At 41.3% G+C, this 12,880-nt stretch overlaps 1 protein-coding gene across 3 annotated transcripts in view; it reads left to right on the top strand.

Moving 5' to 3' along the window:
• adgra1a (adhesion G protein-coupled receptor A1a) overlaps window positions 1–12,880 on the top strand; it is a 339,338-nt gene that overhangs the window by 10,029 nt on the left and 316,429 nt on the right. The window contains exons 3-7 of one of the 3 annotated variants that reach the window (XR_011603478.1): window positions 1,337–1,460; window positions 6,096–6,247; window positions 6,985–7,080; window positions 7,170–8,997; window positions 9,285–9,844. Coding sequence is in view for 1 of the 3 variants with exons in the window: in XM_070990854.1 (XP_070846955.1) it covers window positions 1,337–1,460; window positions 6,096–6,247; window positions 6,985–7,080; window positions 7,170–8,664 (1,867 nt within the window). In the remaining 2 variants the exon portion in view is untranslated. Of the gene's footprint in view, window positions 1–1,336; window positions 1,461–6,095; window positions 6,248–6,984; window positions 7,081–7,169; window positions 9,845–12,880 lie in introns of those variants that run through there. The other 2 variants (XR_011603479.1, XM_070990854.1) reach the window with 2 other exon arrangements.

Raw genomic sequence — 12,880 nt, 5'->3', positions numbered from 1 at the left:
CTGCTGAAATGTTGAACTTATTGTTTTGCATGAAAAGTTATTATTAGTTAGTATTTGGCATTAACAATTTAGAGACCAGTCACCAATGTAGACCTTTTTTTGCACAATGATTTACTGAAGGAACAAAACCTTCTTATTAGTTTTATGTTACAGAGTGAAAAAAAAAAAAGAATATTCTATTTACATGCTGCTGTGAAATTTGGAATTTCCCCTCGAGGGACGAATAAAGGAATATTGAATTGAATTGAATTAAATTAAAAAGAGGATCGCAAACTGACAATAGAAAAGCTGTTCAAAAAGCTGTTTCCCTTAAAATGTGATTGGTCTCAACGATTTAAATAGAGTGAGAGTTAAAGCCTTTTAAAAATCCGATGTCTGTAATAGAAAACAGCAGCAATGTTTATGTGAACGGTGGTGCATGATTTTAAATGTTGTGCTATTTGTTTCGCACAGTTGCTGGCTAATGTTGGGGTCTCCTCTTACTAGTTTTACAAATTGTAGATGGACAATAGAATTTTTTTTTTTTTTTTGCTTTAATTGATCTTGGTGACTGCAATTCTGTTACTTACTAAGATTTGTAGATTCATCCATCTGTATTTGTCATCTTCAGGGGGGATGTGTGATGGTAGAGCTGCAGGATAGATTCCGATTTTGGAGAATCTTCTGAATAGGTTAATAGTTTCTTGTAGTGATGTTCTGTGAGTAAAGTAGCATGTCATCTGCGTATTAACTTATTTTATGGTTTTGCCCACTCCGGGTGATTGCACACCGTTATGTGATCTGTAGACAGCTGCAGTTGGAGGAGAGTGGGTAATGTTTGGTTATGTTAATTGCATTGTTTTGACAGAGCACTGTTTTTGACCAGAACACTCGGTATCTTAGACTGTTCAGACATAGCTGAACTTTAGAAGTCATTGTAGCGTGGAATGAGAACTGTCCATTGTAATCCCATCTCTTACAGTGGAGTCATATTAGGAAGGTCTAACCTCAGGGCCAGTAGAGACAGGAACCATGCAGCGAACCATAATTCTTTCAATATTGTATGGCGTACAAGGTATAGTATTAATGTAGATTTGAAACAAGGAGAACCTATCCGTCTCGTTAAAATTGAGGTTTAGCTTACTGTTAACATTTCAATTATTCTTTTCTCAGACCAAGACCAAAATACACCAAAACACACAACCACAACTACATTTAATGATTTTTATTCATATTCAAGCATTATCTAAACATTTGACTGAACTGATGAACTTGTTTAGTAGTGGCCAACAGTGAATACATAGTGGATAAAAGGACGTCCATCTTTGTAACTTGTCACTCTATTTAATGTTTGCAGTGTGATCCGTATCAGCAGGAATGGCTGGCACACACTCCTCAACTTCCTCTTTCACACGGGGCTGACATTTGGAGTTTTTGCCGGGGGCATCAATCAGATCAACTTACCTTTTGTGTGTCAAATTGTAAGTTGTTTTCCTACTTTCTCAGCAGAGTATTTTTTCACAGCAATTGCACAGTATGTTGGTTCTAAGACCTGAGAGTTTCTTCAGTTGTTGGTCAAGCAGTTTCAGACAGCTTTAATGTCACTGGCAGCTATAGGCTTCATTTAGAAACTGAGAGAGGCATCGGTGTCTGTGGGGAAACCAGTGTTCACTGAGAATGAAGAGAAATTACTACCATTTGCTTACTTCCATGGGCTAAAATTGTTTTTTTTATTTTCCAGTTTCATTCAGGCTGCTCATGTGTAAAAAAATTATTATTTTTTTGCTCAAACATACAGAACAATGCCTATTAAAGTTATTCAACCTCACTGGACTGTATTTTTTTCTCTCAATGAAACCAGATAGAGTTTACAGCCATACCAGCAGCTCTGTGAGGCTGTACTCAGGCACAATGTTGCTTCAAGCTAAATGGTAACATAAACATATTTAAATGCTCACAGTGGCAATATTAACATGCTGATGTTTAGCAGGTATAGTTGTTACAGCTTTAAAGTGCCACACTGTTAGTGTTGCTAAAAATCCTATTCACCAAAGGTTCAGTATTTTAAATCAAAGGGAAGTGAAGATAAACACTGTGCAGTACAGTGGTGCAGAACAGCATGCACTGCTCAATTAGAAAAAAAGTTATTTTTAGATCGAGTTTCTGGTACCTACAGTGTTTTTGCATCTGCAAAATGTTTCTGTGTTCTAACCAAAGTGAATCACAAATTAAATGTAATCATAAAATGGGTGTAGTACAGTGCACTAGTGCAAAAAGAATTAAAGAAAGCAAATCAGCACAGTGACTGTCTGGGCTCTATTTTCGACTCTGCCGCTGGCACAGTGGTATTTTCGGGCATCGCAGGCAGATGCACGGCGCACTTGGTATTTTGGTAAACTGAGGCGTACAGAGGTGCGCCAGGATGGGCGTTGCGGCGCAGTAGGGGGAGGTGTCAGCATAATGGGATTTTCGACCATTTCGGTCTGCGCCGGCGGCGTAAAAGTGCACTGAAAACTCGCCACCCCAGACCTGTTCAACTCTGTGCGCAAGCGGCGCACCACTGGGCAAGTAGATTTTCATAAAACGGAGACTGGTGGAGTCGTGCGCTCACGTCACCAACACCTCACAGTCAGGTTTCCACAGTGTCTGGCATGTGATCAATAACTATCAGTCAGCGCATACAGTCAGACCTAAATTTATATATTTTGATCCGTATCTCATCTGACCACATTGCAAGCATATTCGGCACGCGTAATGGTCACTCACCCTGACCGAATGTACACAAGGATGTCTGGTGATCTGTGACTCAAATTGCCTGGTGACAAACGTACAGTGGTGGAAAAAAGTTTTCGGACACCCTTAAAATTTTACACAATCTCAAATATTATCATGAAATATTTGTGTAAAAATCTTTTTTGTGTTTCAAAAGGTGTGGCTGCATTAGACAGACACAAACAAATACAAATGATTTTTTTTTGTTGTATTGTTTACAAGGAAAACTAACAAAACTAAAATTTCAGTCCGTCAGTTCTCAACATTGTCAGTATCAAAGTCAACAAATAACAGAGAATGTGTTCAAAACTGAACAAAAATAAATAAACCATCACATCATCAAATTAATATTTAGTAGTCTTTCCATTAGCACGCAGTAGAGCTCTAATCCTGGCTGGCATGTTCCCCACGAGCCTTTCACACTGTTGAGGGGTAATCTTGTCCCATTCTTCTTGAATTACTGCTTTTAATTCTTCTAAATTCTTTGGTTTATGCTTTGAAACAGACCTTTTGATAATCCACCATAGATTTTCAATGGGGCTCATGTCTGGGGATTGAGCTGGACACTCTAAGACCTGGATACTGTGCTCCTGCAGCCAAGTTCTTCTGGCCCTGGATGTGTGGAAAGGGGCATTATCTTGTTGAAACATCCAGTTTTGACCTCGATAGAACAGTGCACGTGCAGAAGGGAACATGTGGGTTTCGAGAATGGCACAATACTTGGCAGAGTTCAATGTGCCATCACAGACAGTGAGATGACCAACACCAGCAGCACTCATGCATCCCCAAACCATGATACTGCCTCCACCATGCTTGACAGTAGGTACTGTACATGCTGGAGATAATGCTTCGCCTGGCCTTCTGCATATCCTCACATTAGCAGGGGGAAGATAATGCTGGAAACTGGACTCATCTGACCACAGAATCTTCTTCCAGTTCCTGTCTGTCCACTTGTGTGCTTGGGCCCAACGACGCCAGGCTAACCTCTGTCTCTCATTGATCAGGGGCTTCTTGACAGCCTTGTAGGACCTTAAGCAATGATCTAAAAGTCGACCACGTACAGTGCAGGTGGAACACTGGACGCCAGTTTGGTTTGACCACTGCTGCTGAAGCTCCTGTGATGTCATTCGGCGGTTTTCCCTGCACATGTGGATCAGGATGTGGTCATTTCTTGCTGAAGAAACCCTTGGATGCCCAGATCTTGGTTTGTCTTCCAAGCTGTTGGTTTGTCTGTATTTCTGCAGAGTGTATCCAACTGCTGAAGGACTGCATCTGCACTTCCTGGCTATGTGGCGGCAGCTGTACCCTTCCTGGCTGAGAATCTGTATCTTCAGGCATGTTTCCTGCATTAGGTTTCTTGTTTTTGCCATTTTTGTCTCTGAAGAACTTTCAAATGTGCTGGCTTTATATAGACATGAAGCATGGCAACAAAAATTGTGTCTTTTAATGAAAAGCACGACCTTCATTAGTGGATCACTGGTACCAAAATGACCCAATACTCAAAATTTCTTTTGTATTTTTATGGAACCAATCAATTTTTAGTTTTTAATGGCTTTTTTAGGATTTGTTTAGTAATTTGGCTGTGACTGTACTAAAAGAAATTGCACTCGAAGACCTAAAAGTGATTCTTAATGCAATATTTCACAAATGCATGGGGTGTCCAAAAACTTTTTTTCCACCACTGTATGTGCCACTTTCCCCGGGTCGGCACATGACTCGTTCATCCTGGCAAATTCTAACATCCCTACAGTCTTTCAGGGGGACACCTCTCTGGATGTGTGGCTGCTAGGTGATAACGGCTATCCACTGAAAACGTGGTTGATGACGCCATATATCACACCTTCAACAATACGGCAGCGTGGTTTTAACGGTGTTTTCAGCAGTGCTCAGTCAGTCATCGAACGCACACTGCGATCAATAATTAGCAACAGCCACAATTCAATGCAACTGTCTGAGTCAGCACATACAGTCAGACCTATATTTATATATTTTGATCAGTATCTCATCTGACCACATTGCAAGCGCGTTCAGTCACGCGTAATGGTCACTCACCCTGACTGAGTGTACACAGGTGAAACAGGGATGCAAACTAATCGATTAACGTCGCTGTGCCAACCAGAAACAGCCGTGGCATCCTACAGAGCATATATACTGCATCTATCTCAGAGCACTCGAGAGACAGAGAGAGACAGACACATGAAAAAACGTAAATGATGATCATTGTCCGCTATTACCCACGTCATTTCATTCCAAATACAAATGTTATCATTGTAATGCTTAACGTTATCTACAAAGATGGAGTACATCATTGCTTTGAGGAGGATGAGGATGAGGAGGATTTACCATCTAAGGACCTCATATTTAGACATCAGAATCAGAATCAGAAATCCTTTATTTATCTCTGAGGGGAAATTGTTTTTGTTGCAGTGCTCCTTGCAAGAATAGAATTAGAAGAAAATTGGAAAGAAAGAAGAGAGAGAACTATATATATAAAAAGAATATATAAAAACAAAATATCTATATCCAGAATACACACACACACACACACACACACACACACACACACACACACACACACACACACACACACACACACACACACACACACACACACACACCACAAAATATAGAACACAATATAAAACAATATATAGAAACTGAGAAAAAATAAACAGTATATACAAACGGGTGTGTAAAGTAATACAAACGGATGTCATGAGATATGAGTGACGTTAGTCTATCATTTCAAGGGAGTCAGACACTTTCCTGCGCGGCCTCAGTCGTCCTCGAAACTTACCATGCGCCTCAGCCAGCGGCATTCTTAAAGGTGCGGCGAGGAGCTGCTGTGATTGGTGAAAATTTGACTCAGCTGTGTCAAACGCACTCCACGCCTTCTCCTCTCCCTCTTTCCGAGTTGAGCTGCTGGGTGGGACTGAGATGAGAAGGGGGAGGAGATGCACGAAAATACCAAAGTCTGCGCCACCACGCCCCATCAATACAGCGGACCTGACTTTGCACCACGCTGCGCCAGCAGCGGAGTCGAAAATAGAGCCCTCTGTGTTCCTTGTGATTCAGTGGACATATTGTAATGCATTTTCAACTCTGGACCTGTTTATTTGGTTAACATGCTCATTTATTCAGTCCGTAGCCACTTTATTAACATAACATCAAGACTGCTTAGTTAGCAGCATGCAAAAATAATTGAATGCAGTGCATTTTGTGGTATGGTGATTACCCATCTATTTCAGCTTCATGTACAAAACACCAATACACACACATGCTATATTGGACAATGAACTCATACTGCTTTTAATAATATTTGTTTACATCTTCACGTGTGTTAGGTTGGCATCGTGCTCCATTATGCTTCTTTGTCTACTATGCTGTGGCTGACGTTTACCGCTAGAAATATCTGTAAAGATGTGTCCACGGACCCACTTCGGATCCAGGACAGGAATGGGCCTGCCCAGACTCGTGCCAAACCAACCATCCTCAGGTAAGATGTAAGATAGTAAGCAGGCGTTTATGTGCGCAGCAAGGCTTAGCAATCTTCTCTGCTTAAATGACTAATTTACAATATGTAAATTAATCATGACTGCTTCAGTGGGTTCTATCAACAACACTGCTTTTCAAAACCATCATGAAAGCTTGATGCAAGACAGCTTGAAAGCTGTTACATTGTTGTTGCATTGTAAGGATTACAGCAGTCAAAGTGCTTTTTCTCTTTTATAAGATTCTCAGCTGATTTGAAGAAAGCAAAGTTTGGAGTGTTGTGCTAACTGGTCCTTGTTTATCCTTGAGTGCCCTTTCAGACAGTCGGTAATAACTTGATGCTGCTCCTACTTGCTTAACCTGTCACACACACTATGACAGCATGAAGAGCTGTAAAAAAAAAAAAGTCAGTTTGTGCTTCAAGAAACTGTTCTAATTGTACTAATCCTTGAAATCACAAATTGTAAAGATCAATTTCATTTGATGACAGCGTACTTTGATTCAGCTTTTTTCTGCCCCTCTGCCCCAACTCTGGAAAGTCCTTAAGACAGCATAATCCATGTACCTTTATTGCTTTACATGTATTGTAATTTTATTTTCATTGTTTTATATGTATTGAAATTTTTAGATGTATTCAGTGTTTTTATCAGGGTGTCATTCCAAAAGAGAGCTTTCTCTCAATGGCCTTCCCTATTTAAATAAATAAAATATAACACTTATATTTTTTACTTTCTTTTGCAGATTTTATCTTCTTAGTGATGGAATCCCTCTCATAATTGTTGGAGTTACAGCAGCATTTGGCATGGATAACTATGGCAGCAGAGATGATGCTCTGTAGTAAGTACCTATCACTTCTGAACAATCATGTTTTCAGTCATTGTTTAATGACTAAAATGAATGTTTATGTCGCTGTGTGTCTTTTTCAGTTGCTGGATGGCATGGGAACCAAGCCTTGGGGGTTTCTATGCCCCCATGAGTCTTCTGGTCTTAGTCATGTCTGTGTACTTCTTGTGCGCCTACATCCAGCTTAAACGCCACCCAGAGAGGAAATACGAGCTGCGAGTTCTGAGTGAGGAGCAGCAGCAGTTATCATCCAGTGAGTCAAACCATCAGTGCCCCACTGACACTGGGGGAGCTTCTGGGCCTGCTGGGGACTGTCCACCATTTACAACTGGTGTGTCAGTTCTGGCCAATGAGCACTCATTTAAATCTCAGCTCCGGGCCACAGCCTTCACCCTCTTTCTGTTTCTGGCTACCTGGGCTTTAGGAGCATTGGCAGTATCACTAGGACATTTCCTGGATATGATATTCAGCTGCCTGTATGGGGCTTTTTGTGTCACTCTAGGACTCTTTCTTCTTATCCAGCACTGTGCCAAACGTGATGATGTATGGCACCGCTGGTGGGCTTGTTGCCCATCCAAGTCCAAGACAGATGATGGGAATAGGGATGGACACAGCCAGAGGCAGGAGCTTCATCAACCACACTGCCACTTGAGCTCCCCATGCTCAGGCAAGCAGCCGCTACTCTCTCCTCACCTTGTGCAGAGTTCTTACCACAAAATGACACCACCTCCCCAGAGCCCCGCACCCAATCACACAGGTTCATGCTGTGTTGCCATGATGGGTCCTGTTACCCCAAGCCCCATCTCACCTCTTGCTGAGCCAGTGCTGTCACCACGTCCACAGTCACTTTCTGACGAGCTCCCTCGTCCCACTCTGCCTCTACAGAGCTGCCTTAATAACAGAACAAAGTCACGCTCCTTCAACCGCCCCCGCCCATGCCTTCAAGACTACCGTTCTCACATGACTTCCACCAGTATGGATGGGAGTGTGCATAGCTCCCACCTGGACAGCCCTCATGCTGTGCACCACCTTGAAGGCTCACCTCTGGTTTCCAACAGCCCACACCCAGACCTCCAACTTCCCTGTTCCAGCCCTCACTTGGATAAGCAACTGGCCTCCTGCCACAGTTTGCAACGCCAGACCTCCTGTCATAGTGTACAAGACTCAATGACTTCCTGCCACAGCCATGCACATAACATGCATGACAGCATTACTTCCTGTCACAGCCTCCTCCTGCCTTCTCATGGAGTCCACACCTGCCAGTGGCACATGTACAGCTCAGCTGATCACTCCTCCACTACAAGCTGCTGTGAGAAACCTGATCCCTTCACTCAATATCAGCAAGACTCCGATACATATAGCTGCATGTCAAAGACAACAGACAAAGAAAAGGATAATCTCTGTGTAGAGGTGGAGCAGCAAGGTTTCCCAAGAAATACTTTGCCTAGGCAGCACGCCACTGTCAGCCGACGAGGTGCCATCGGCCGAAATAGGAGCCTGCAGGAAGACGGTCTGTTTGGTTCAGATGCCACGGGAAACATACGAACTGGCCCTTGGAAGAATGAAACCACCGTGTAGTTCTCTACGCTTATACTTGCCAGGCCTTCAAGCAGCCCTGTAACTGAATCACTCTAATTGTTTGGGTCTCAATGCCTTCAGCTTTGCCCTTAGACCACAGGTTGAGTTTCCAACGAGACCATATACCAAACTCTTTATGAGAAAGTTATCTATAAGTGTGTCATTAATCAGTTTTTATATTCAATGTTCAAATGCAAGAAAAGTTCAGTTAATGTTGAATTGATACTCTGATCCATGCAGTTTAAAGTTGCAATCAGTATTGTATGGTTGCTGGTTCAGTAGTTAACAATGGTCACAGAAAGAAGGTTGTGAGTTCAAACCCCATCAGTTCCAGTTGGGGCCTTTGTGTAGAGTTCGATTGTCCTCCCCATGTTTGTGCCAGTTGTGCTTCATTCCTTCAACACTCCAAAGACATACAGGTCAGGTACAAGGAATACTACTACCAAGAGATCTGTACACATTCAAAACTTTGGACCTGATCCCAGACAGCCCAGTGGAAACGTACCCAAACTCAATGTGCATGAATTCGTTTTGCAAAAAATTAGACGTGATCCTAATAGGACCCGAGGATAGTTAGACCTTATCTGAATAGACTCACTAGTGATTGGGCAGCACCTGAGAAGCTTATTATGCATATACGATGGGGGGAAGGGGAGGTGCTCACTTGGGGGAGCCAGCAATTGCATCAGGGTGGCTTCAGCTCTAGAGGTTCTTGGTAATGTCCACCATGAAGGCCAAATCACACAGACACTTTCTATCACTGAGTTCCACGACAGGTTTTCCCTCATCTCTATGAATCATTCCAGACAAACAGACACTTTGGAACTGTTTTACTTTGTCTGGTGTTAGCAGTTCTGCGGCAGCAACAAGGCACGTCACTAATTCTCCTTCTGAATGAGGTTTCAGCTTCTTAACTATTATCTAACTCACCACAAAACGTGCCTGTGTTAACACTGTCTCTGTCAGAATGTGTTCTGGTGAAAGCTTTTTGTTGGGCATCATAACTCCCCTGAAGGGCCTTGACTTTATCCAAGCACATTTGTCCTTGCAGCTCACCCAGTTTAGCAGGTTTCAAGCCGTAATAACGCCAAGGATTAGCCTTTTTCATCACTGCGAGCTTGTCTCCACAAACTAACGAAGGCACACCGGCCTGCCTTTTCCTTCAAAAAAATAAAAAATAAATAAATAATAATAATAATAATAATTTGTCCATTGATCTTGGGAATCACATCTACTTTTGTTTCGTTGATAGGTGCCATGATAGATTGAAGTGATATTAACTGCTATGTGTGTGTTGATAGCTTCTTTACTGCTTAAAAAAGTAACTGCTTTATTTATATTTCTGAATTGCCATGTGGCCCAGATCAAATGGTTCTCCACCCCTGCTCTAAAGATTACAAAAACCTATAAGCTCATTAGCTACCAAATGGGAGAAGCTCCAAAGCTCCATTCAACTGCTGCATATATACTCACTTGTGTTTTGGAGTAGAGCTCTTGCTGGATTTGACACAATACAAAATGGACCAGTGGGAGAAAAATGATCCAAGGGCAATGAGACTCCATCTGAATAGCTTTTTAGACCTGATCTAATATCTGGTCGACCCAAAACAAACCCCAAACAGACTGTAATAGAGAGAAAATACACCGGAAGCATAATGATGCACCAGTGGTTAACGAGCAGCCACAGTTGAAAAGCAGCATTACATTCAGTCACTGGATTAAACTGAATATAATTTGGACCCAGCCTAACTCAGGTTACAAGGTACAAAGTCGACCTATAAAGCCTTTAACTCCTGTCATTGCCTTTGACCACAGCATTGGCTTCAGAAGTGGAATATTAAGCTTAACAGCCAATGTACTCAGCATCTGGCTGTGTCACACAGCCAGTGTGTCACACTGTGGCGGCTGGAGATGATCCATTGCCATTTCAGCCTCTATGTGACTCTTACTGGAGCTGGACTAGCGGCTTGCGGCTCTTTTCCTCACTATGCTATCTTTAAACACCGGGTCCATGTACCCTGGAGCAGCTTCCGTCTCTAAAGTGTGAAATTAATTTGTGTATAGAAATACTGTCTGAATGAGTATGACATTGTATGGCAGCAGTCAATACCAAACTGCTGACATGCAGATGAAATCATTATTTTGCTATCACAACATCGCCAGACAAAATATATGCACTGTAAGATGAGTTATATCGAAATGTAACAGAGAAAGTTAGGAGCAACAAAAGGTTGTCATATTCATGTGCTGCCATGAAGCATCTGTTACCATCTAATGGAGCTGCAGACATCTATTTATGCTTGTAAAGCACACAAAATGTCAGCAAAACAACTCTAAACTATATTATTAATGTGGCTGTGGAGAACAGATGCTCCGCTTCTGAAGTGTTCCCTGTGTATGTTGAAATAGTGAAGCAGCCATCAGTGAGATTCAGTGCATGTTCACTTAACACCTGTTAGTTAACTCAGTGTTTCCCACTCACAGCCTATACTTTCACATTTTACTAGAATCCATTTATCATTCATAAAAAAACAAATCTTAATAAATGACCCCACAAGGAGAAAGTGCTGTGCCAAGTGCATCATGAGTTGTCTTCTGGGTCTGTTTCCAGAAGACTTTTTCACAGCCATTGAGAAGGAAAGACTGGCGTTGAACAGTATCTGCAAACCATTGTGGGTATCAAGTATTATGCAATGAGGCAGTAAAATATCACTGATTGCACCTTTAAATACTTGGGTTGACTGTTTTAAAAAGATCTATATTTGTTAATGTTATTACATTTCTTATGGCATTGCTAGACACAATATCATTTTAAATATGAGTGGTTCCACATGTGAAGACACTTTTGAATCCATGTGAGCATGTGTGTTTTTTATTTGTGCAACTGTGCATGAGTAGGTACATACAAATGTGGTGTGTTTGTGCTATATGTATTTATTATTATGGATCCACCCTTGCAGAATTTTACATTTCTGAATATCTTGATAAAGATTAATTTATGAAGCCTATGAAGATTTTCTATAAAAAAAAACTTTATGTATGCTGCCAAATAGACTCTTGTCTGACAAATATTGCACTAGTATGTACTATAATAACCCTCACTTGGTGAGATAATAATTCAAAAAAAAAAAGAAAAAAAAAGTGCAATGTGCTACAAAGCACAAACTTTGTATAGTGCCAAAATTATGTGCCAGCTTTCACTGTGATGAGAAACTACAACATTCTCAATGAGTTTTAGAGATCATATAGTTTGTAGCATCATACAAACTTGAACTCAGGTTTTAGAGGATCATCAGCAACTCTTTCAAGTCTTTCCAAAAACTTCCATGTTTTCTTCAATGAGTTGTTTCATAATGCAACATTACCAGTCAGGCGAGGCGTACTTCAGTACGAATCAGGCTCATTTTCTCTTTCTTAAAGCAGATTTAAATGGGTTTGCATAGCACTCTTCAGATTGAAAGTCTTCTACAGATATACACTCATTTGCTTTCTGTCTGAGAATGAGATGATATATATCAACCCCATGTCTTTATGTTAAGTATGGATCTTGAGCCAGGAGATGATTAGCTTAGCTTAGCATGGCATAAGGTTCCAGCATTCCCATAAAACCACAAAGTGTCATTTTTACATTTTTTTGGTGTGTGGATTAAAGAAAGCAGGCATAGTGTGCTGATCACCTTCCAGCTCCAGCTCCATACTTCAGGCAGTGAAAGGTCATTCTTGACCTTGGGAGTCGTAGTTTGACACAATGATCTTAAACTAAGGTCCACCTGCTAGCTTTTTACCCAATCTCACAGCCTTCATTAAGTTCAAGTTGGCTCAGCTGTCATGGAGTTGGTTAAACTTCATGATGTATGGAATTATATTTCTGTCTCATTTTAGTGCACATAATGGACATGTTTGCACAGAATTTTTTTTGTACAAGTGCATACATTATATTTTGTAAATAAATTGTTATCAGGTCAAGAATTATTTGAAAAAATCTATTCTGCACTTTTATCCACATTAGTGCAAATAATAACCTCTCTTGCATTTGCCAAGTCCCCTACTGCAAACCCTTGCTCAAAATGTCCCATCATGCATTTAAAAACAAGACACAGATATAATGTCACAGCGATGCAACTGTGAGTGAGAGTTGAGAATATTTGTCAAGGTTGATCGTAGTCAGTAGTCAGTTTGCTCGGACCACTCTGAGCAGGTTTTTTTCCAGTAAGGC

The sequence above is a fragment of the Chaetodon trifascialis genome, chromosome 21, assembly GCF_039877785.1.
Source record: "Chaetodon trifascialis isolate fChaTrf1 chromosome 21, fChaTrf1.hap1, whole genome shotgun sequence".
Taxonomy (NCBI): Eukaryota; Metazoa; Chordata; class Actinopteri; order Chaetodontiformes; family Chaetodontidae; genus Chaetodon; species Chaetodon trifascialis.
The sequence above is the reverse complement of the archived record's forward strand: the minus strand, read 5'-3'. Positions and strand labels throughout refer to the sequence as shown.